This window comes from Aureococcus anophagefferens (genome assembly GCF_000186865.1).
Source record: "Aureococcus anophagefferens unplaced genomic scaffold AURANscaffold_10, whole genome shotgun sequence".
NCBI classification, from domain to species: domain Eukaryota; class Pelagophyceae; order Pelagomonadales; family Pelagomonadaceae; genus Aureococcus; species Aureococcus anophagefferens.
Genome location: NW_008705570.1, coordinates 693453 through 716558, shown reverse-complemented (window position 1 = coordinate 716558; position 23106 = coordinate 693453). Strand labels below are relative to the sequence as shown.

At 71.3% G+C, this 23106-nt stretch overlaps 4 protein-coding genes across 4 annotated transcripts; 3 read left to right on the top strand and 1 right to left on the bottom strand.

Moving 5' to 3' along the window:
* Positions 1-1110: 1110 nt before the first annotated feature.
* On the top strand, positions 1111-3914 carry AURANDRAFT_53761 (hypothetical protein; the record flags this gene model as incomplete). The annotated part of the gene is made up of 1 exon (XM_009039164.1): positions 1111-3914. One exon carries the CDS (start codon positions 1151-1153, stop codon positions 3896-3898), a length of 2748 nt encoding a protein of 915 aa, XP_009037412.1.
* A 696-nt stretch (positions 3915-4610) lies between these two features.
* On the bottom strand, positions 4611-10858 carry ARS19 (putative arylsulfatase; the record flags this gene model as incomplete). The annotated part of the gene is made up of 4 exons (XM_009039007.1): positions 4611-4962; positions 5493-9245; positions 9308-10139; positions 10339-10858. The coding sequence occupies 4 exons, from the start codon at positions 10856-10858 to the stop codon at positions 4611-4613; spliced, it is 5457 nt and encodes a 1818-aa protein (XP_009037255.1).
* Positions 10859-13070: 2212 nt separating this feature from the next.
* Positions 13071-13844, top strand: AURANDRAFT_4008 (hypothetical protein; the record flags this gene model as incomplete). The annotated part of the gene is made up of 1 exon (XM_009038931.1): positions 13071-13844. A coding segment is annotated over one exon (774 nt), but the record flags the coding sequence as incomplete, so codon positions are not given.
* A 5582-nt stretch (positions 13845-19426) lies between these two features.
* On the top strand, positions 19427-20404 carry AURANDRAFT_27083 (hypothetical protein; the record flags this gene model as incomplete). The annotated part of the gene is made up of 1 exon (XM_009039165.1): positions 19427-20404. The coding sequence occupies one exon, from the start codon at positions 19427-19429 to the stop codon at positions 20402-20404; it is 978 nt and encodes a 325-aa protein (XP_009037413.1).
* Positions 20405-23106: the final 2702 nt, after the last annotated feature.

Sequence of the window (23106 nt, the reverse complement as noted above, 5' to 3'; positions counted from 1 at the left end):
GGTCTCTGTGTCGGGCGCGCGCGGCGGGCAGCTCTTGTCTCTGGATCGCAGAAATTTGCTGTGGCAAAATGAAGTCAAACTTTGCCCTCAAGCACTATGTGACGAGCTGAAAGCGATGCGGGAAGACGACCTGGAGCTCGTCGAAACGTGCAAGTTTAGCGTGTTGTGTCTGCGCAAACATCGCGCTAGATGGTTTGGCCGCACCGTCGCGAGGTTTACGCGTTTCCGCGATGCAATCGACCTCGACGACGCCGCGCTGCGCGCGCTGATGGCGCCGCACCTGCGCAAGATGCGGCAGCAGCGCGGGGTGCTCGTGCACCCGGCGCGGCCGCTCCGGCAGTTTACGTTCGACGTGCGACGGTACCCGCTCGCGGACGCGCTGAGAGAGCTCCTCGGAGTGCCCGACCTCGCGCGCGTCCACGACCGCCGGAGCGACGAGGGCTGGAAGCGGCGCCTCCTCGCGCCGCTCCTCGACGCGGCGCGGCGACGACCGTTCCTGGATCTCTACGACGACTTCGTCCGGCGCGTCGCGCTGCCGGCCGTCGCGCCCGCCGAGCGCTCGGAGGTCCGCTACCAGGCGTGCCCCTGCGTCCGCGTGCACTGCCCCGGCGAGGTCACCATCGGCCCGCACTGCGACGCCATGTACGGCCACGACGCGCGCACGGTCAACGTGCACGTGCCTCTGACCGCGGCGCGCGGCACGTCCGCGCTCGTCGTGGAACGGACCGTCGGGGCGGAGGACTTCGCCGCGCTCGAGGTCGGCGGCTGCGGCGCCGCGTTCGCCTTCGTCGGCGGCGTCGCGGCCCACTTCGGGGCCGAGAACCACACGACAGCGACGCGGTGCTCCCTCGACCTGCGGCTCCGCTTCTTCGCGGCGGCCGGCGACGCGTACGAGGCGCCGGGCTACTTCGCCGCCGCGACGCGGCGCGCCGACGGCGCCTGGGTGCGGCGGACGGGGGCCCTCGAGCCCGACGCGCGCGTGGGGCTGCCGTTCACCTAAGCGTGGTTTTGGAGGCGTCGCGACGACGCGGTGCGCGCTGTTGATGTCTCTGTTTTGAAATTCCAAATTGAAGTCAGTTCGAGAGCGACTCGAGGTGCGGCCTCTTCCACGCGCTCGCGCCGCCGCCGTCGAGCTCCGCCGCGCCCGCGGATGCGGCCGCACCTGCTCGCCATAGTCGCGATGCTGCGCTTCACGCGCGCCCTCGTCTCGCCGGGCCTGCGCGCCCCGCGGCGCGCCGCGCCCGCCGCCGCCCTGCGCCCCTTCGCGGCGCGGCGCGCGGTCCGGCGCGGCGCCCGCGCGACGACGCAGCTCCGTTCCACGACGGAGGAGCACACGGCGCCCATCCCCATCGAGCTCGAGGCCGAGCTCAGCGAGTCGTTCATGAAGTACGCCATGTCGACGATCCTCGGCCGCGCCTTGCCCGACGCGCGCGACGGTTTGAAGCCCGTGCACCGGCGCATCCTCTTCGCCATGCGCGAGCTCAACCTGACGCCGGGCACGCCCTACCGCAAGTGCGCGCGCGTCGTCGGCGAGGTCCTCGGCAAGTTCCACCCGCACGGCGACAACTCGGTCTACGACGCGCTCGTGCGCATGGCGCAGGACTTCGTCATGTCCGCGCGTTTGGTGGACGGCCACGGCAACTTCGGGTCCGTGGACGCGGACCCGCCGGCGGCCATGCGCTACACGGAGTGCAAGCTCACGAAGTTCGCGTACGAGGCGCTGCTCAACGGCGACGACCTGGGCAAGGCGAACCGCGGCGAGCCGCTCGCGGGCGGCGTCTCCGTGAATTTCAGCGACAACTTCGACGCGTCGGAGATGGAGCCCGACGTGCTGCCGGCGCGCGTGCCCGTGCTCCTCGTCAACGGGGCCGCGGGCATCGCCGTGGGCATGGCGACGTCGATCCCGCCGCACAATTTGGGCGAAGTCTGCGACGCGGCGCTCGTCGTCGCCCGCGCGGCCAAGAGGGGCGCCAAGGCGTCCGACGACGAGCTGTCCGTGGCCCTGCCCGCGCCGGACTTCCCCACGGGCGGGCTCATCATGGGCACGACGGGCGTCGCGCGCGCGTACGCGACGGGCCAGGGCTCGATCGTGATCCGCGCGAAGACGCACTTCGAGAAGGTGCGCAGCGGCCGCAACGCCATCGTCGCCACGGAGCTGCCTTATCAGGTGATTAAGTCGGAGCTGCTCGCGAAGACGGCGGACGCCATCAACGCGCGGCGGATCGAGGGCATCGCGGATCTGCGCGACGAGTCGGGCCGCGAGGGCACGCGCGTCGTCTTCGAGCTGAAGCGCGACGCCCAGGCGGAGATCGTGCTGAGCAACTTGTTCAAGTCGACGCGGCTGCAGACGTCGTTCCCGGCGAATATTGTGGCCGTGGACCACGCGCTGAACGACGACGGCGACGACGTCCGCTCTCCGGTCCGCATGACGCTGCGCTACGCGCTGGAGCGCTGGCTCAGCTTCCGCTTCGACTGCGTGCGCCTGCGCGCGGCCCACAGCGAGCGGCGCGCGGCGGCGCGGCTCCACATCGTCGAGGGGCTGTGCCTCGCGACGGCGAACGTCGACGCGGTCGTGGCTTTGATCCGCGCGTCGGACGCGCCCGCGGACGCCAAGGCGAAGCTCGTCGAGGGCGGCGCGATCCCGGCCATGGGCGCCCTGTCGGAGGACCAGGCGTCGGCGGTGCTCGCGCTGACGCTGTCGCGGCTGACGACCCTGGAGGCGGACAAGCTCGACTCCGAGCGGAAGGACCTGGAGGTGAAGCTCGAGGGGCTGCGGAAATTGATGTCCGAGGACGCGGCGGTCTACGACGCCGTCGTCGACGAGGTCGCGGCCATCAAGAAGGCCTACCCGACGCCGCGGCGGTCCGAGATCGTCTTCGACGGCGACGCGGAGCTGCGCGACGAGGACGTCATCGAGAACGCGCGGAGCGCGGTGCTCGTCGCGCGCGATGGCTACGTGAAGCGGACGTCCCTCGAGGAGTTCGGCGCCCAGAGCCGGGGCGGCCGGGGCCGCAACGCGCTCCAGGGCGGCACGCTGCGCCACCTCGTGACCTGCCACGACCACGACACGCTGCTCTGCATCGCCGACACGGGCGTCGCCTACGGCGTCCGCGCGTTCAACGTGCCCCAGGCGTCGCGCGCCGCGCGCGGCGTGCCCGTGCCGTCCGTGCTGCCCGTGGACCGGTCGACGCGCATCAAGGGGTTATTAGCTGTAGCCCACGACACGCTGCAGAATCCTAAACCGGGCGACGACGACGAATTGTTCCTCGTCGTCCTCACGCGGAACGGCCTCGTGAAGAAGACGCCCCTCGCGGCGTTCAAGGGCCTCACGTCGCGGGGCCTGATCGCCATCAAGCTCGGCGAGGGCGACGCCGTCACGCACGCGCGGCTCTGCCGCGCGTCGGACTCGCTGATCCTCGCGACGGCGGCGGGCATGGTCACGCGGTTCGCCGCGGACGACTCCGAGCTCCGGTCCATGTCGCGGACGACGCGCGGCGTCCGCGCGATGAACCTGCGGGACGGCGACGCCATCGTCAAGATGGACGTCGCCGGCGGCGACCACTCGCACGTCCTCGTGCTCACGGCCGAGGGCTACGGGAAGCGCGTCGCGCTCGCGGACCTGCGGTCGCAGAAGCGCGGCGGCATGGGCGTGTCCGCGATCAAGTTCAAGAAGAAGGGCGACGACCTCGTGTCCATCTGCCCCGTCGCGCCAAACGACGAGGTCATGGTCGTCACGGAGAGCGGCGTCATCGTCCGCATGGACGCGGCGTCCGTGACCGCGCAGAGCCGCACGGCGACGGGCGTCCTCGTCCAGAAGGCCGCGAAGGACGACGCGCTCGTCGACCTCACCGTCGTCCCCGCGGACCTCCTCTCGAGCGACGCCCCCGGGGAGGCGTAGAGGAGGCTTAGGCCGACGGCGGCGCGTCGTCGTCGTCGCTGCCGTCCGACGAGAGGGCCTGCCGCGCGAGGATCGCGCGGACGTCGTCGTCGCTGCCGTCCGACGACTCGCCCTCGGAGCGGGGGTTGTCGCCGTAGTACGCGTCGATGCGCGCGACCTCCGCCGCGGCGCCCTCCTCGCCGTGGGCGGCGGCGCGCGCGTACCACTTCCGCGCCTCCCGCAGGTCGACGGACACGCCGCGGCCGTTCGCGTAGCACCGCGCGAGGTCGTACTCGCCGTAGCCCTGGGCCGCGGCGAGCTTCAGGTACGCGACGGCCTCGCAGTAGTGGAGCCGCGACGTCGCGCGCCGGAGGAGCTCGCGGCCCAGGTTGCCCTGCGCGCGCGCGTGGCCGCGGTCCGCGGCGGCGAGCCAGAGCTCCATGGCCAGGTCCTTATCCGCCTCGCCGAGGACCCCTGCGAGTGCATGAAGCCCAGGTTGTTCATCGCGTCGAGGTTGCCGAGCTCGATGGCGCGCGTGTAGAGCTTCGCCGCCTGTGTGCAAATCAAATCTTCAACCCGACTTCAATGTGCGCGTATTCGAACAATTTGACACGATCACTTCCGCCGTGCTTCGAGAACTCGCTGAGAGCAATCGATTCGTCCAAAAATCAGCCGAATCCACTTCGATTTGACCGAGCTAGAGAATTCTGAAGTTTGGCCCCGACGTCCCAGCTCACTGGTTGATTTCCACACAGTTCGCCGCCTTGTTCGGGTTCTTCCTGCCCGACGCGTCGACCCTGCCGAAGCGGTAGAAGTCGCCGAGCTGGTTCATGGCCTCGGGCACGCCGCTGTCGACGTTTTTCCGGAGGTACGCGAGCATCATCGCGTGCGTCTTCGGCCAGGGCTTCCGGCAGAGCGGGCACGGCTTGCCCCGGATCTTCAGGCTGCACCTGTGACACGTCGCGCGGCAGCAGCAGCTCTGCAGCACGGTCCGCGGGACCCCCGGCGGGGGGTCGATGTCGACCCAGTTGTCGAAGCAGATCGGGCACTGATCGCCGTAGCGGTGTTTCTCGAGGTCCTCGTACCTGTTCGGTGGGGATCGGGCGAATGGAACGCTTCACGAACGCCGAAGACGTACTTGTCCTCGGGCGTCTGGATGTAGTGGCCGAACACGGGCGCCGACGCGGCCGCGTCGGCCGCCTCCTTCTTGTGGCCCTCGCGCCGAGCCTTACAGACCTTCTTGTGGCCCTCGCGCCAGTCGCTCTTCTGACATGACTTCGAGCAATAGGCGACCGTGCCGCAGGGACAATTCAGTTTCGTCTGTTCGCCGCAGACGGCGCACGTGAGGTCCACTTCGCGGGAGGCTCCGGGGCGTCAAATTCTTTGTACGGGTCCTCACCGAGGAGCTCCGAGGGTGCGTGCTCGTCGTGCGAAGGTATCAGGCCCATCGTCGAGACCTAGGAACATGTGAGGCCGGTCGTCGATCGTCTTCGATGGTCTGTTGACATCACACGACGGTCACGACCAAAATCTGAGCGACTGATGCGACCCGAGCTCGCGAGGCTGCCCGGCACACGTCCGACACCCGACGATGAAAATAGAGCCTTAGGCGCACCCCTGGAACGCCGTGCACGCCGGCGACGGCGCCGCGAGGTTCGTCAGCGCCACGTCCGTCGTCTGCCCCCACTCGTCCGAGACGCGGAGCGTCGCCGCGGCCGCGTCGCTCGTGGGCGCGCGGACCGCGACCCTCGTCGCCATCTGCTGCGTCGCGAAGGTGAAGGACCCGGTCTTCATGGCGACGCCGTCGCCGTCGAGGAGCGCCCAGGCGCCGTCCCCGGGGTGGGCCCGCTTCAGCGCCGCGTGCGCCGTGAACTCGACGGCGGACCCGTCGATCGTCGCGTCCTTGACCAGCGGCGCCGCGTAGAAGCGCTCGAGGGAGTAGGCCTTCCAGCCGACGTGCTTGTTGCGCTCGCAGCCCGGGTTGCTGTCGTCCTCGCAGGGGCCCGCCGTCGTCGCGCCCGTGTCGTAAAAGTCCGCGCGCCACGCGATCGAACCGGCCGGCGTGACCTCAAGGAACGTCGCGTCCGCGTCCGCCCCCAGCGACGGCGCGAGGCGCATGGGCCAGTAGCACGTGAGCACGTTGCCGCTCGGCAATAAATCGGCGTCCCCGAAGATCTCGGCGTAGCCGTAGGGGTAGTCGAAGGGGATCTCGTAGGCCCAGTCGACGACGGCCGTTTTTGCTATTTCGTCGATCGCGACGCGGAGCACGCGCGACGGCCGCAGCATGTCGTAGCCGTTGTCGAACATGTAGACGGCGTCCCCGAAGAGCTCGGCGTTGTGCTGGCCGAACCAGGGCACGTCGACGGCCTTGCGCGCGGTGAGTTTGACGCCGTCGGCCACCGAAACCTCGAGCGTCGAGTATTCGCCGCCCGCGATCCAGACGGGCCGCCGCGCGGCGAGGTCGTAGAGCAGGATCGCCCCGCAGCGGCAGGAGATGAAGGCGAACTGTTCGTCGTCGATGAGCTGCAGGTGGTTCATGGACCCGCCCGGCATCACGGAGTCGTCCTCCGCGGGCAAGACGCAGATGTCGCCGATGTCGTACCGCTCGAGGATCGCGCCGTCGGAGATGCGCCGCTTCGTGAACACGGTGTCGTCGGGCTGCCAGTAGTAGGCGCTGGGGTAGACCGCGGAATCGACCGGCGGGCCGAGCTGCACGTCGTGGCTGCTCGACGTCCAGTGGTCGTTGACGCGCCGCGGCGCGTCGTCCGAGTTCCAGGCCCAGGTGTAGAGATACCCGCTCTCCGTGCGGTCCACGTTCGTGTAGGCGACGACCGTCTCGGGGTCGTGCATCTTCACGGCGTCGACGCGCGTGGACCCGTAGCCGTCGTCGAAATCCGTGACGACGGCGGCTTTCAAAATCGCGCCGTCGAAGGCAGCGACGACGAGGAAAGTCATGTACGTGCCGTCGCCCGTGACGGCGTCGTAGACCTGGTCGTCGGCGTCCATGATCTCCGGGCCGCAGGAGTCGCACTCTGGGAGGTAGAGGCCGAACGCGAGCGCGCCCTCGTCCGCGGCGCCGACGTCGTACTCCACCGCGTACTTTTCCGGGAGGTACGTATGCAACGCGCCCGCGCGGTCCACGCCGACGGACTCAAAGTAGGCCGCGACGTTCGGAAGCTCCAGGAAGACCTCGCCGGGGTACTCGCAGCGCACGCGCGTGTCCGTCGCGTAGGCGCATCGATCGTTCGCGAGCGGTTTCCGCGTCGGCTCGGCCGACGGCGCTTCCGTGACGACGGGCCGGGGGGTGGCCCAGGGGCTGATGGTGCAGCCGTTGTCGACCCAGTCCATGCATAAATTCTCCCGGACCTGCTGCTCGCAGTCGACGGGCGTGTACGACGGCTCCGGCAGCGCGTCGACGGCCGCTTGGAACTTGGCCATCAGCCGCTCGAGCTCCCGGGGCCGCGACGCCTTGAGATCGAAGCGCTCCGTCGGATCGCCCGTCACGTTGAAGAGCGCCGTGTGGCGGAAGTAGTCGGCGTAGGAGCCCCAGCCCGCGGCGACCTCCGCCTCGTAGAAGGCCTGCGCGGTCCAGAGATGGTCCTCGGTCCGGTAATCCGTGCTGTCCGGGTCCGCCCAGAGCGCGTCCGTCGCGTTCACGATCAACTTCATGTCGCCCTCGACGTAGGCGCCCGTCGCGAGGCCCATGGGCTCGAGCTGCCTCCCGTAGACGTCGACGTGGACGAGGAGCTCCGTCCGCGGATGCTCCGCCGGGTGCTCGCCGAAGATTGCTTCGTATTGATCGACGCCGTCGACGTTCCGCGGCGGCGCGCCGCCCGCCAGACGGACGAGCGTCGGCAGCCAGTCCGTGACGTGGAAGAGGCCCCCGTAGGCGCCGCCGCGCCGCGCCGCCGGGAGCAGCGGCGAGTGGACGAACGCGGGCACGCGCACGCCGCCCTCGAAGGGCGAGAACTTCTGCCCCCGGAGCGGCCAGTTCGAGCCGCCGGCGATCTGGCCCGGAAGGCCGCCGTTGTCCGACGCGAACATGATCACGGAATTCTCGTAGGCGCCGTCGACGGCCTTGAGCTCGTCGACGACGGCTTCCATGGCCCGGTCCATGCCGAGCGCGACGGCCGCGAACGACGCGCGCGCGTCGCGCGCCTCCTCGAGGAACGAACTCGCGAAGCTCTCGATGACGTCCTCGTCCGCCTCGAGGGGCGCGTGGACGGCGTTGAAGGCGACGTAGAGGAAGAGCGGATGCTTCGGCGCCTCCTTGCGGATCAGGTCCCTCGCCCGCGCCGCGAAGACGTCCGTGCTGTACGTCCCGTCGGCGAGCGGCAGCGGGTCGCCGTCGAAGTTGAAGTCCTTGATGCTGCTGGAGCACTCGCTCGCGAGCCGCGCCTCGCACTCGGTGAGCTCCATCTCCTCGAGGCACTGGAGCGTGTCGAAGGTCTCGTGCGTGTAGTAGTCGATGATGGGGCTGTAGAAGCCCAGGAAGGACCGGAAGCCGCGGAATTGGGGCACGTGGGACCACGTGTAGTGGCCCACATCCCACTTGCCGACGGCGTGGCTCCGGTAGGCCGCGGGCAGCCTCTGCGGGATGAGCTCGAGGTCGAGGTCGAGGCCCCAGTTCGACTGCGCGGTGATCATCTTGTGGTACATGCCCGACGACGCGGGGTACATGCCGCTCAGGAGCGCCGCGCGGCTCGGCGTGCAGTCGGGCTGCGTGTAGTAGCGGGCGAGTTTGACGCCGCCGGCGGCCAGCGAGTCGAGGAAGGGCGTCTGCACCTGGTTCGTCTTCGAGGGGTCCGAGTTGTAGCCGACGTCGTCGAAGCCCGCGTCGTCGGCGAGGAAGAGGAGGAGGTGCGGCGGGTTCGAGGCGGCGTCGTCGCCTTTCCGCGGCGCGGCGCCCGTCGGCGGAACGGCGCCGCCGCGGCCGCGCGGCGGTGTCATCGGGACGGCGCCGTCGTCGGTCGTGGGAGGCGCGTCGTCGTCGTCGCCGCGCGGCGGCGCTTCTCCGTGGAAGGGCCGCGGCCTGATGGCGTCGTCGTCGCCGTCGTCGCCGCGCCATCGCGGCGGGCCGCCCGGCGGCGGGCCGGCCGCGTCCTCCCAGGGGCACACCGTGCAGTCGTTCTTCGCCCAGCGCAGGTAGGCGTCGTCGATCGACGCAGGAGCAGGGAGCGCGTACTCCGGCGCCGGCAGGCCGCGGACCGCGCGCCGGAACTTGGCGTAGAGGCGGTCGAAGTCGTCGGGCCGCTCCGCCGAGAAATCCGTCGTCTCGCCCGGATCCGCGACGACGTCGAAGAGCCCCGTGGCCGTGAAGTAGTCGGCGTAGTCGCCGTCGCCGTCGAGCACCCAGTCGTAGACATTGCTCAGCGACGGGCGCACTGGACCTCCTCGCGGTAGACGGCGCTGTCCGGGGAGCAGATGGACGCGGCGACGGCGTCGACGACGAGCTTGAGGTCGCCCTCGAGGTACGCGCCCGTGGAGAACCCCAGCGGCTCGAGCTCGACGCCGTAGACGTCGACGTGGACTAAAAGTTCCGACCGCGGCGCGGGCCCGTCGGCGAAGAGGGCCCGGTAGTGGCTCACGCCGTCGCCGGAGTCCACGGCGGCGCCCGCCGCGGCCGCGATCGTCGGCAGCCAGTCCGCGACGTGGAACAACCCGTCGTAGACGGCGCCGCGCATGTGCGCCGGGAGCAACGGCGAGTGGACGAAGGCGGGCACGCGGACGCCGCCCTCCCAGGCGGAGAACTTGCCGCCCCGGAGCGGCCAGTTCGAGCCGCCGCCCATCTGGCCCGGGATCGCGCCGTTGTCCGACGCGAAGACGACCAAAGCGTTCTCGTAGGCGCCCGTCGCCTGCAACGCGTCGACGACGCGGCCGATGGCGCGGTCCATGGCCAGCGCGACGGCCGCGAACGTCGCGCGCTTCGAGTCCGACTCCGGGAGGAACGTCGCCTCGAACGCGGCGACGTCGGCCTCGTCGGCCTCCAGGGGCCCGTGGACGGCGTTGAAGGCGACGTAGAGGAAGAGCGGGTGGTCCGCGGCCTCGGCCTCGATCAAATCCACGGCGCGATCCGCGAAGACGTCCGTCGTGTACATTCCGTCGTAGTCGCGTCTTTGGCCGCCGAGGCCGGAGAAGTCCGCGACGGTCGACCCGCGAACCTGGCACTTGGCCAGGGCCGCCGCGCAGGCGTCGCCGGCGCAGGCGAGGTCGTGGTCGTGGATCTCGTGGGTCGAGTAGTCGATCATGGGGCCGTAGAAGCCTGTGTGGATTCCAACCACTGGTTTGGGGGGTCCCCACCAAACTTCAGAACTCTCTAGCTCGGTCAAATCGACGTCGATTCGGCTGATTTTTGGACGAATCGATTGCTCTCGTGGAGTTCTCGAAGCACGGCAGAAAGCCTCGCGTCGAAACCGTCGCGTGTGCTCACATTGAAGTCGGGTTGAAGATTTGATTTCCACACAGGTAGAAGCCCAGGAAGCTGTCGAAGCCGCGCGCCTCGGGCAGGCGCTTCGCGGACGAGTGGCCGACGTCCCACTTGCCGACGGCGTGGCTCCGGTAGGCGCCGGGGAGCGCCTCGGGGAGGAGCGCGTGCTCCAGGGGCAACCCCCAGGTGCTCTGGGGGTTCAGAACGCCGTGGTACGTGCCCGTCGTCGCCGGGTACTTGCCGCTCAGCAGCGCCGCGCGGCTCGGCGTGCAGTCGGGCTGCGTGTAGTATCGAGAAAGCTTGACGCCCGCGTCGGCGAGGGCGTCGATCACGGGCGTCGACACCCGGTTCGTGAGGGTCGGGTCGCCGTTGTAGCCGACGTCGCCGAAGCCGACGTCGTCGGCGAGGAAGAAGACGACGTGCGGCGGTTTCGCGCGCGGCTCGCCGTCCCGGGGCGGCGCGGCGGAGGCGTCGGGGGCGCGGGGGGCGGCCGGGGGCGGCCGCGCGTCGGCCGGGGGGTCGTCGTGGTCGTCGAGCGGTCGCAGGCGCGACATCGTCTGGGCATTGAGGAACGTGTCGTCGCGTGTGGCGCCCCCCGCGCCGTGGAACGCGACGAAGGCGAAGGCCGCGAGGGCGAGGGCGCCGAGGGCGGCGGTCCGGCGCGTGCGCGACGCGGGGTCGGGCTCGGGGCGGCCGTCGAGAAGCGCCATTTTTGGCTGACCTCGCTCGCCGAGCGCTTGCGTCAAAAAAGGCCGGGAGGGGATCGCGACGGCGACGGTCACTTGTGAACTCGTCATCTTCATATTAATCATCGTGCTCTTCTTCCTCCTCGGCGCGTGCTACTATTGAACATGTCGCGAGTCCTCCTCCTCCTCGCGGCCGCCTACGCCAGGGACGACGACGACGACGCGGCGTGGATCGAGCGGTGGCGCAGGGGCGGCGCGTCGCGGTGCACGCGCACGCACTGCGGTTGGCTCGCGGACGCGGGCCCCATCGACGTCGGCTGCGAGTTCGAGATATCGCAGACGGGCCTCGCGAAGCGCGGCGCGTCGTCGAAGGCGCCCGAGCTCGCGGTGCGCCCCGGCGGCGGGCCCGCGCGATCGTTCGCGCCGCACGCGCTCGACGAGGCGCTCGACGTGCCGTCGCTCTGCGCCTACCGCGAGCCCGGCACGATCCGCGGCGAGGACCGGACGCGGCAGCGGGGCGTCGTGGCGCTCGTCGCGGCCTGTGTGGAAATCAACCACTGGTTTGGGGGGGTCCCCACCAAACTTCAGAACTCTCTATCTCAATCAAATCGACGTCGATTCGGCTTTTTTTTGGACGAATCGATTGCTCTCAGCGAGTTCTCGAAGCACGGCGGAAGTTCTCGTGTCAAAACATTCGAATACGCGCACATTGAAGTCGGGTTGAAGATTTGATTTGCACACAGGTCGCGGCGAGCTCGCTGCCGTACCTCTTCACGCAGTGGGCGCCGCTCGTCAACAAGATGGCGTACTTCCGCGTCATGGGCCTGGACTGGAGCCTCTGGCTCGGCGACCTCGACCCGCGCATCGCCGAGACGACGTCCGACGCCTGCGCGGCGCGCCTCGCGGGCCCCGCGCGCGCGTCCGCACCGATGACGGACCTCGACAGCCTCTACGTCGGCAACGCGAGCCGGCCGACGGGCAACCACCTCGTCAAGGTGCTGGCGGCCTACGCCCAGGCCGAGCGGCCGGGCGTGACGGGCGTCTGCTACGTGGACATCGACGCCATGGTCACGCGGCGGCAGCTCGACTGGCGGCTCGGGTGGACGAAGCGCGACTGGGTCGCGCGGCGCGCGAACGTCTTCCGCCCGAAAGAGACGAACGCGACGGCCCTGTCGTGGTGGAGCCTGGACCGCGACTCCTTCTGGCGCACGAAGAGCATGAAGTTCTACGTGCGGGCCGGCGACGCCGTCGCGTTCGAGATCCTCGGGCGCTGGGTCGAGAGCCGCTGCGGCTTCAAGGACCAGCTCCCGCTCTGGCACGCGCTGCTCGGCGTCGCCGACGCGCGGCGTTGCCTGCGCGTGCCCTACGACGGCGCGCTCTACGCGTCCTTCGACTACCGCGAGGCGCTCACGTACCCGGCGAGGACGCGGGCGGCCGACCGGCCCGCGCCGGCGGAAGACGCGTACCTGACGACGTGCGCGGACATCGCCGCCAAGTGCCCGGACCTGCGCATCTGCGACTCGACCGCGCGGCTCCTCCACGGCTTCTACCACCAGTCCGTCGAGTCGACGAACACGCGGAGTTTCGCCTACGCGACGCGCAAGGGCAAGGCGAAGGTGCTCGAGGTCGCGAACTCGCTCCGCGACTTCCGCGACCTCAAGGGCTGCCGCTCCGTCTACGAGTGCCCGGACTACGTCCGCGGCATCGAGCACAACGCCGACTTCGTCGACTACTTCGCCCTCGACATGGTGCCCGACTCCGCGCGGCCGCCCGAATCCGACTAGCGGCCTTCTCTCGTCGCCTTCCGGGTTGGGGATTTGAAGCGACGGCGGGGGACCCCTGCCCGCCGCGCGGCGCATACGGCACGATGGCGTCAACCAGGCTTCACCAGCGGCTCGCCGAGTCGTCTCCCTGGCCGCGTCGCGAGCTCGTCGTCGCGCGCGCGCTCTTCCGCGCCAGCGCCCGTCCGCCGCGCCGCACGCCGCCGCGCCGCCCGCCGCGAGCGCCGCCGCCGCCGCGACCGCGCAAAGCCGCCATGACGACCATGGCCACGGACGAGAAGGACGCCCCGAAGGCCAAGTCGAGCGAGACGTGGTACTCCATGGACGAGGCGAAGATCGAGGAGGTGCGCAAGGCCAAGGCCTGGATGCAGGACGCCAACTACTTCACGCGCGTCATGGTGTCGCCCGCCGCGTCCATGAAGATGCTCATGCATGCGCACAGCGGCTGCGAGGCGGGCCTCTCGGCCGGCGGCAAGCCGCTCGAGGTCATGGGCATGATGCTCGGCTACCCGAGCGACGAGCACAAGCACACGCTCGTCGTCACGGACGTCTTCCCGTTGCCCGTGACGGGCTTCGAGACGCAGGTCGTCGCCGACGACGAGAACGTCATCAACTACATGATCAAGCTCTCCGACATGGTCGAGGTCACGCGGAAGGAGCGGCTCATGGGCTGGTACCACAGCCACCCCTTCGACGTCGACGAGGCCCACAACCACTGCTTCCTGAGCTCCACGGATTTAAGTACGCAGCTCTCGTGGCAGAACGCGGAGGACCCGAACGGGAACCCGTTCCTCGCGATCGTCATCGACCCGCTCCGGTCCTTCGCGAAGAACTCGTCGGAGCTCGCGGCCTTCCGGGCCTACCCGCCGACGGCGTCGCCGCCGCCGAACCAGTGCCCCGACGGGTCCATCGTGACCGAGGACGCGAAGCGCGTCGAGGTCTGGGGCTCGTGCTGGAACCGCTACTACGAGCTCAAGGTCGAGTACTTCATGTCGGACCAGGCCAAGTCCATCATCGACATCCTCAACCACAGCCACCTCTGGGCTAGAACCCTCTCGGCGACGCCGGCCCTCGAGAAGGAGCACCGCGAGCGCGTCGGCGAGCGCGTGTCCGCGGTCGTCGAGAAGCTCGAGCACGCGCACGCCGCGCACGCGAGCCAGGCGAGCCGCATGGGCGGCGGCTTCGGCTTCCCCGCCGAGTCCCTCGGCGGCGGGCAATCGAACAAGGAGTCGAGCCTCAAGAAGGCGTCGGACGCGGCGTCGGGCATCGCGAACGAGGGCCTCCTCGGCCAGACGACGCAGCTCGCGAAGCGCCACCTCTTCTCGAGCGAGTGCCTCTGCAACGGCAACTGCGCCGCCTTCGCGAACATCGCCGCCGAGTACCTCAAGCGCAAGCAGGCCCGGTCCTGCCCCGTCGCGCCCTGAGCGGGCGGCGTAAGCCTGGGTGAAGCGCGTCGTGAAGGTGCAGGTGGCGGGGCAGCCCGCGACATGGGGAAGGCTTCCCTGCTGCTCCTCGGCCTCCTGGCGGCGGCGGCGGTGGACGAGGGCTTCGTGGCCGGCGCCTGGAAGCGGGCGCAGACCGTCTTCAGCGACGTCAAGTCCGACGACCGCGTCCAGCGCGCGGCGGCGTCGGCGTCCCGGGCCTACGAGGCCGTCCGGGGCAGCGACGGGGTCCAGCGGGCCACGCTGTCGGCGTCCGAGGCCTACGAGGCGTCGCAGCGCGCCGCGGCGTCGGCGCAGCGGGCCCTCGACGCCGCCAAGGCCGACGAGCGCGTCCGTTCGGCCGCGGCGGCCGCGCGCGCGGCGGCCGCGAGCGACGAGGCCGAGCGGGCCCGGTCGCTCGTCGGCGGCCTCGTGGAGACGGCGCGGAGCCAGACCCTCGGGTCCCTCGGCGGGCACCTGAACCGCCTCTACGCCGCGGCCGTCGACGGCGTCGGCGACGTCCTGGGGTCCGTCGAGGTGGCGAAGGACCACGCGGGCGAGGTGGCCGAGCTACTGGCGAGCGCCGCGGACGACATCCGCCACGAGGGCGCGCGGGAGTACCTCGAGTCGTTCTCCGGGCCGTTGATCCGGCAGATCAAGGCCGGCGGCTTCTTCAGCGACCCCAGGTGCGAGGTCCCGCGGCGCTCCGCGGTCCTCGACGCGGTGCCCGACGAGCTGCGCAAGGCCGCGGGCCCCGGCGCGGCGATCGAGTGCGGCGCGCGCGTCGACTTCGAGGCCGAGGACCACTTCCCGGGCCTGCACGTGGACGTGCGCGCCGAGGTCGCGCTCGCGCCGTGCGAGCGGTCCGTCCACGTCACCTTCACCGCGGGCGGCGCGCACCTGCCGATCGTCGTGCCCGCGCCGCGGCGCCTCCGCGTCGCGCCCATCGACGTCTGCGCGCCCGCGGGCGTCGGCGCGGGCGTGGGCACGCTGACGCCCTGCGTGCGCTTCGAGAACGCGACGGCCGCGGCCTCGGGCTTCGCCGCGGTCGTCAACTTCGTGCTCAAGTTCGAGCTCCTGGGCCGGAGCCACGCGTTCCCGCTGCCCCACGCGGGCCACGCCGTGGCCCTCGGCGACCTCGACGCCTGCGAGCTCTACGACGACTGCGACGCCTGCGCGGCCGACGGCGCCTGCGGCTGGGACACGGAGGCCGGGGCCTGCCTCGCGGGCGACGCGCGCGGCGACGCCTGCCGCACGGCCGCGCCCTGCGCCTGGTTCTTCGACGGCTGCCCGACGCCCCCGACCTGCGCCGCGAAGCCCCACGAGTGCGGCTGGTGCTCGAAGACGTCCAAGTGCCACCACGGCGACGCGGCCGGCCCTTCCAGGGGTTCTGCTCGGGCCGCGCCTGGCTCGGGCCCCGCAAGGGGACGCACTGGTAAGGTGTTAGTAGGCCCTAGCCGAACTCGACGCTGATCTCCTCGACGGCGCCGTCGGGGAACGTCGCGACGACCGCCGCGCCCGTCGTCTGGTAGTCGACCTCGACGCTCGCGCCCCGCTTGACCATCGCGAGGAGGTCGTTGGGGAGCGGGTCCGGCAGGGCGAGCACGCACTGGAGCCAGTCGTCGTCGGACACGGGCACCTTCCCCTGGTAGGCGCGCTTGCCCGGCGTCGGGTGCGGGCGGAACGTCGCCGCGAGCGTCAGGGCGGCCACCGTGCCGTCGCCGGCGCCGGCCGTCGCCGCGGAGGCGCCGCCGCCGCGCGAGAGCCGCGCGTCCGCGACGTGGCGCCGCGTGCGCCGCGTCGCGTCGCCGTCGGCGAGCAGCAGCTGGAGCAGCGCCTCGTCGGCGTAGAGCACGCGCCGCGCGACGACGTCGAGCACCGCGCCCTCGACGAGGCCGCGCGCCGCCGCGCGCGCCGCGGGGCTCAGGTCGCCGACCTTGTTCGCCAGCGTCGCGTGCGACGCGCTGCCCGTCGACCGCCCGGCCGCGTCCCCGGCCGCGGCGGCGTCGACGAGCTCCCGGGCCGCGTCGGCGAGGCCCGGCGCGAGCTTGATCGCGGGCGCCGGCGTCGCGGTCTTGAGCCAGCCGAGGAGCTCGTCGAGCGCCGCGACGCCCTCGATCGTCGCGCGCGGGACCGCGGCGCCGCCGCGCGGCGCGTGGAAGTCGAGGCCGTCGTAGAAGGGCCGGAAGCGCGCGACGGTCGCCGCGTAGGCCCGGGGGTTCGCGCGGAACGCGTTGAGCTCGTCGAGCAGGCCGTCGAGGCCCGCGGCGTCCGGCAGCGGCGCGGGCTTCTCGTACGCGCCCGGCGCGGCGGCGGCGGCCTTCGCGGGAGACGCCGGTCCGACGTAGGCCGGCGCCGCCGCCATGCGCGCGCCGTAGGCCGTCCTCGGCGCCGCGTCGACGGCGGCCGCCGCGGCGCCGCGCGGAGCCGCCGACACGTGCGTGCCCGCGCGGAAGCCGCCGACGCCCGACGTCGCGGTCCTTTCGCTCGCCGGCGCCGCGGCCTCGGACGTCTTCCAGGTGCCCGCGCCCTTCTGGCCCCGCAGCGCGTCGAGGGCGCCCTTGTGTTCCGGCTCGTGGGCCGCGCCCTGCGCCGCGCGGCCCTTGCCGACGCCGCCGAAGCGCGCGGCCATCTTCTTCTTCAGGTCGCCGCCGTCGTCGTCGTCCGACGAGCTGTCCTCGCCGCCGGCGAGCTTCAGGGCCGCGAAATCCTTGCGGAAGCCGGCCATACTTTGCTGGTTTTGTGGCAACCAAAAACCGCTGCAAGTTGAGTGCAAGTTGATGGCAACACCACCACGCGAAAAAGTCGTTACTCGCCCTCCGCGGCGAAGCAGACGGCGTCGGCGAGGCAGCCGCGGAGGCGCATGGCGCGCTTGACGAAGAGGGCGCCCGTGCAGGTCTTGGCCCCCGCGAAGAGCGCGCGGGCGATGGCCTGCCGGTCGCCGTCGTCGAGGCCGCCGCAGAGCGCGGCGTCGAGCGTCTGCCGGTGGAGCAGGCTCGTGTTCGCCGCCGACGGCGCCGCGCCGTCGCGGCGCTCGCGGTCCACGAGCGCCGCGTAGCGGGAGCGCCACCGGTCCTCGAGGATCGTCGCCTTCGCGTCCTGCGCGGCGAGCTTGTAGAGCTCGTGGTACCTGGGCAGGAAACAAACATATGCAACACGACTTCGATGTGCATTATTTACACGGTTTCGACACACGTTCGTCACTGTCCAGAAAAGAACTCGCCGAGAGAAAACGATCCGTCCAAAAATCAGCCGAAACGACTGCGATTCGACCGAGATAGAGAGGTTTCAAGTTTTGCCGGACGCGTCCATTCCGCTGGTTGTTTCCGGCGCAGCGTGGTACGTGACCGCGGCGTAGCACGTGACCGCGGCGTCGTCGGCGGTCATGGACGCCTGCACGAGCGTCGTCCCGAAGTGCACGAGCTCCGCGGCGTCGTCGCCGAAGAGGTGCACGCCCAGAATCGTGTGCGGCGCGTCGCGCGCGACGACGAGCTTGAGGCAGCTCCGCGTCGACGCGTCCGACTCGCGCACGTGGCCGCGGACCGTGTCCGCGTAGTGGGCGACGCCGACGACGACGTCGAGCCCCCGGTCCGCCGCGGCCTCGGCCGTCAATCCGCAGAACGCGAGCTCGGGCACGGTCCAGATGCCCACGGGGTAGCGCGCCGTCGACGCGAGGAGCCCCGCGGGCGACACGTCGCCCAGAGCGCAGCCGTCCCCGTAGACGCAGTCGACGGCGGCCTCGGCCTGGGCGATGCCCGTCGACGCGAGCTGCGGCGCGCCGACGACGTCGCCGGCGCCCGACACCGCGCGGTGGACGGTCTTCAATTCGCCGTCGACCAGCAGGTCGCCGTTGGGCGCGAGCAAGCCGTCGACCAGCGCCGCGTCGTCGAAGACGCCGCGCGTGACGGCCGCGCGGCCCGTGGCCGTGAGCAGCACGTCCGCCTCGAGCGTCCGGCCGTCGCGCAGCGCCACGGCGACCGCCGCGCCCGCGAGGGCCGCGCCGGCGATCTCCGTCTCGAACAGGATGTCGACGCCCGCGTCCCGCAGGTCCGCCTGCAGCGCGCCGGCCAACCCCGCGTCGATGCCGACGCGCCGCAGGCTCTTCGGGAGGTCCGCGCTCCGCACGACGAGCGTCACGTCCGCGGCGAGCGCCGCGAAGATGCGCGCGTATTCCACCGCGATGATCCCGCCGCCGACGATGACGACGCGCCGCGGCAGGAAGCTCAGGCCCTTGACGGAGTCGGAGTCGTAGACGCGCCGCCGCCCGGCGGCGTCCGCGCCGTCGTAGTCGAGGCCGTCGAAGCGCACGGCGCGCGACCCCGTCGCGACGACGCAGTGCTTGCCGCGCACCGTCGTGCCCGCGCTGCCGCCCTTGGTCGTCCGCCGGAACTTGACGTCCACCTCGACGGCGCCGCCGACGGGCTTGACGACGCCGAAGCCGCGGAGGTGGGGCACGCGCGACACCGCGAGGCCCCGCGCGTTGTCGTCGCCGCACTTGCGCACGATGCGGTCGACCATCTCGCTGACCTGGGCCCAGATCGCCGCGTCGCCGAGGCCTGTGTGGAAATCAACCAGTGGAATGGACGCGTCCAGCAAAACTTCAAACCTCTCTATCTCGGTCAAATCGAAGTCGATTCGGCTGATTTTTGGACGAATCGATTGCTCTCGTCGAGTTCTCGAAGCACAGCCGAAGAGCTTGCGTCGAAACTGTCGCATACGCTCACATTGAAGTCGGGTTGACGATTTGATTTCCACACAGGCCGAGGCCCATGCGGCGAAGCACGGGGACGTCGATGCGGAGCGCCGCGTCGCGCAGCGCCTTGCTGTAGAGGCCCGTCGGCCCCGTGAACTGGAACTGGCGCGGCGGCGTCGCGTCCACGAGGATCGCGGACAAACCCAGCGACGCGGCGCGGTTCGCCGCGCTGATGCCCACGGGCCCGCCGCCGATGACGACGAGGTCGAACTCGCGCTCCTGGTGGATGGCCCGGAGGGGCGGCGGACCGCGGCGCCGCCGCGCCGGCACGTAGGCGCCCGCGGCGAGCAGCGACGACGCGACGCAGAGCCAGACCAAAGGCAGCCCGTGAGGGCGCGTATTCTTGCTGACGCGCGCCATGCTTGCTTTCCTGCCTCCAGCAACAACTGCCAAGATGCCGTCTGGTTGAACCTCGCTCTAAATCGCCACAGCATCTCACAAGCATCGACTCGCAACACACGCCGTGGAGGTCGCTGCTCCCATGGCGGAGGTCGTCCCGAAATTCACGCCCGGCCAGCCGCGCTACAGCCCCGAGACCTTCGGTGGCCGCCTGCGCAACATCGCGAGCCAGCTGAACCCCTTCATGCTCCTCAAGAGCGACGGCGACGTCGACGCGGCCAAGGCCCTGCTCCGGCGGCACGACGCCGGCGCCTCGAACGCCTCCGACGCCGAGCTCTGGGCCGCGCAGGAGCTCTGCGCCGCGCGCGTCCACCCCGACACGGGCGAGAACATCCTCCTGCCGCTGTGCTTCGCGGCGTACGCGCCGATGCAGCCGCCCATCGTCCTGGGCATGCTCTGGCCCGGCGGCGGCGCGCTGAACCAGGCCTTCTGGCAGTGCTACAACCAGTCCTACAACAGCGCCGTCTTCTTCGCGAACAAGAACAAGTCGTCGCCGGTGTCGGACGCGGACGCGGCGCTGTCGTTCGCCGGCTCCGTGGCCGCGTCCGTCGCGCTCGGCGTGGGCTGCACCAAGCTCGGCGCGTCCATGACGCACCCCGTCTGGGGGCCGCGGGTCGCCGGCTGGGCGGGCTTCGCGGGCTGCGTGGGCGCGGGCTGGGCGTCGCTGCTCCTCATGCGGCGCGACGAGCTCGCGAACGGCGTCAACGTCGTCGACGGCGACGGCGCGGTCCGCGGCCAGTCCCGGGTCGCGGCCCGCGAGGGCATCGGCAAGTGCTGCGCGGCGCGCGTCGTCTGGAACATCCCCGCCACCGGGATCACGCCCGTCGCGCTCGCGGCCTGGCACGCGACGCCGCTCTGCGCGGCGCTGCCCTTCGCGCCGAAGATGGCCGTGGACACGGCCATCATCACGTCCGGCATCATCGTCGGCGTCTACGGGGGCCAGGCGTTGTACGTGCAGCGCGCGTCCATCGACGCGGCCGCGCTCGAGCCCGAGTTCCAAGGCCTGGCGGCGAAGGACGGGTCGCCCGTGACGTCCTTCACCTATAACAAGGGCCTATAGGCGTCGAAGATGTAGACTGCGACTGGGTGGACTACGACGCCGACGCGGACTGCTCCGTGTCCATCACCGACGCGACGACGACTTGGTCCGAGTCGATCGGGTTACGCCGGCGCTCCTAGCGGAAGAGCGCGTCGAGCCCCGTGGGCGGGTTCGTCGCGAGCTTCTTGAGGAAGATGCGCTGGCCGTAGCGCTGCTTGAGGGCCTCGGTGAACGTCTCGTCGACGACCTTGTCCACGAGGCCGAGCTCGAGCGCGGTCTTGGCGCCGTGGACGGAGCCGTCGAAGAGGCCGTCGCCGCGCGCCGCGCGCGCGCCGTTGAGGAGCCAGCGCAGGGGCCAGAGCGAGGCCAGCGCCCGCGGCGTCAGGTTCGACCAGTCCGCCGCGTCCGCGGCGGACCCGATCGCCGCGGCCCGGCGCGCGTCGAGGCGGTCGCCGCGCGACCGCTTCACCTGTGTGCGAAACAACCGGTGGAACGCCCCGTCCAGCAAAAACCTCTCGAGCTCGGTCACATCGAAGTCGATTCGGCTGATTTTTGGACGAATCGATTGCTCTCGGCGGGTTCTTTGCAGACAGTGAAGAACTACGTCGAAACCGTGCGAATACATGCACAGTGAAGTCGCGTTGAAGATTTGAGTTCCGCGCGGCGCTTCACGGTGGCGACGAACTCGTCGTGGAGCTCCTCGAGCACGCGCTTCTCCCGGGCGATGCCCGGCCGGCTCTGGGGCAGGTAGGGGTCGAGGCCCGCCTTGGCCGCGCCCGCCGCGAGCACGCGCCGCTCGACGCCGATCTTCCGGAGCTGGCGCTGGTAGCCGAAGGACCGCGAGATGACGCCGATGGAGCCGAGGAGCGCGCAGGGCGTCGCGACGATGTCGTCGGCGGCGCAGGCGGCGAAGTAGCCGCCGGACGTGCAGATCTCGTCGACGAAGGCCAGGACCTCCGGCGGCGCCTCGGCCGCGCGGCGCGTCACGAAGCGGAAGACGCGCGGCAGGAGCCGCGCCTGGCGCGCCTCGAGCTTCGCGCGCGCGCGCGCCTTGAGCGAGGCCACGCGCGCGTAGAGCAGCGCCGACTCGGACGCCGTGCCGCCGGGCGAGTTGACCTTGAGCACGACGGCGCGCGCGCGCCGGTACGAGAACGCGCGCTCGAGCGCGCGCTCGCAGCGGCTCACGGAGATGACGCCCTCGCCGGCGGCGCACTCGGGCACGGGCCCGCCGCCCCAGCACCAGTAGCGCGCGTCGCGCAGGGAGTGGCGCGCGCTCCGGTCGTCGGCGATGACGCCCCTCATCTCGACGACGACGACGGTGCGGTACAAGGCGCGGCCGCAGAGCTCCCGCAGGAGCCGCCAGGCGAAGCGGAAGCCGCCGGCGGCGAGCACGACGGCCCACTTGAGCACGCGCACCGCGACCTCGGCGTCGCCGAGGAAGCGCGCGACCTTCTTCGCCACGACGTCCTCGCCGCCGGGGATCGGCGCCGGCGACCGGCCGCCGTCGCTCACCGGCGCGAGCAAGCGCGCGCCGTCGCGCCGCCACGACGGCAGCGTCGCCACGGACCGCGGGCCGCGGACGGCGCGCGCGCCCGCGGCGGCGAGCAGCGCGAGCACGGCGGCTCGTGCGCACGAGCGGTGCGCCATGCCGTCGACCGCTTTGTGAGAACACGGCACCCGCCGAGGCAACATGACTCGTTGCACCGCGCGCCCGCGGCGAGATCGCCGACCCATGTCTCGTGGCTTCGCGCGGTCGCGGCCGGTGGTATCACGCGTAGGCGGCCTGGTACATGCAGGCGCACTCCTGGACCGTGGCGGCGCCGAGCTGGGCGCAGCGCCACGCGTCCTCGACCTCCGCGTCGCCCGCGGCGAGCTTCTCGGACACCTCGGCGAGGTCGTGGCGCGGGTAGCCCGCGACCTCGAGGCGCAGGCCCGGGCAGAAGTTGCGGTTGTAGGCCGACGTGGGGAACTTGGAGCTGAAGTGGACGAGGACGTCCGCGTCGCCGAGGAGGACGAGGTCCGCGAGGCTGTTGACGTCCGCGTCGGAGCCGTCGCCGCCCGTGAGGTGGTTGTGGCCGATGGCGCCGTCGAGGGCGAGGACGCGCCGCGCGCGGCCGCCGATCGCGGCCCGGACCCATGTCTTCGCGCCCGGCGCGTCCGAGGCGACGTAGAGGTCCCACGCGCGCGCGCCGTAGGCCCGGTCCGCGTCCGCGGCGACGCGCGCGGCGACGGCCGCGAGCGTCGCGCCGTCGGCGGCGACGACGAGGCGGCCCGCGCCCTCGCCGAGCGCGGTCCAGTCCCGGGGCCCGTCGCCGGCGGCGGCGCCGCCGCCGCACCGGAGCGCGTCCCAGCTCCGGCCCTCGCGCGCCGCGTGGTTGGAGTCGACCCAGCCCGTGCGCACGTGGAGCGCGACGAGCGGCGCGTCCGCGGCGCGGCCGCCGCGCGCCGCTTCGACGACCGCGCGGAGCCTCGCGTTCGGGCGCGTCAGGACGCCCTGCACGCAGCCGTGGACGTCGAGGACCGTCGGCGCCTCGTCGGGGACTTGGACCCAGTCCTGGAGGCGGAAGTCGGAGGGCCCGTAGGCCGTCGGGTCCGGGACCGCGCCGCCGCCGCCGCCGCTGCCCTCGCGGAACACGGGCGCGCACCCGCGCGCGAACGCGGCGACCGCGGCCTTGTGGTACGACATCATCAGCGAGTTGCCGATGCCGTGGCCGTTGGACCCG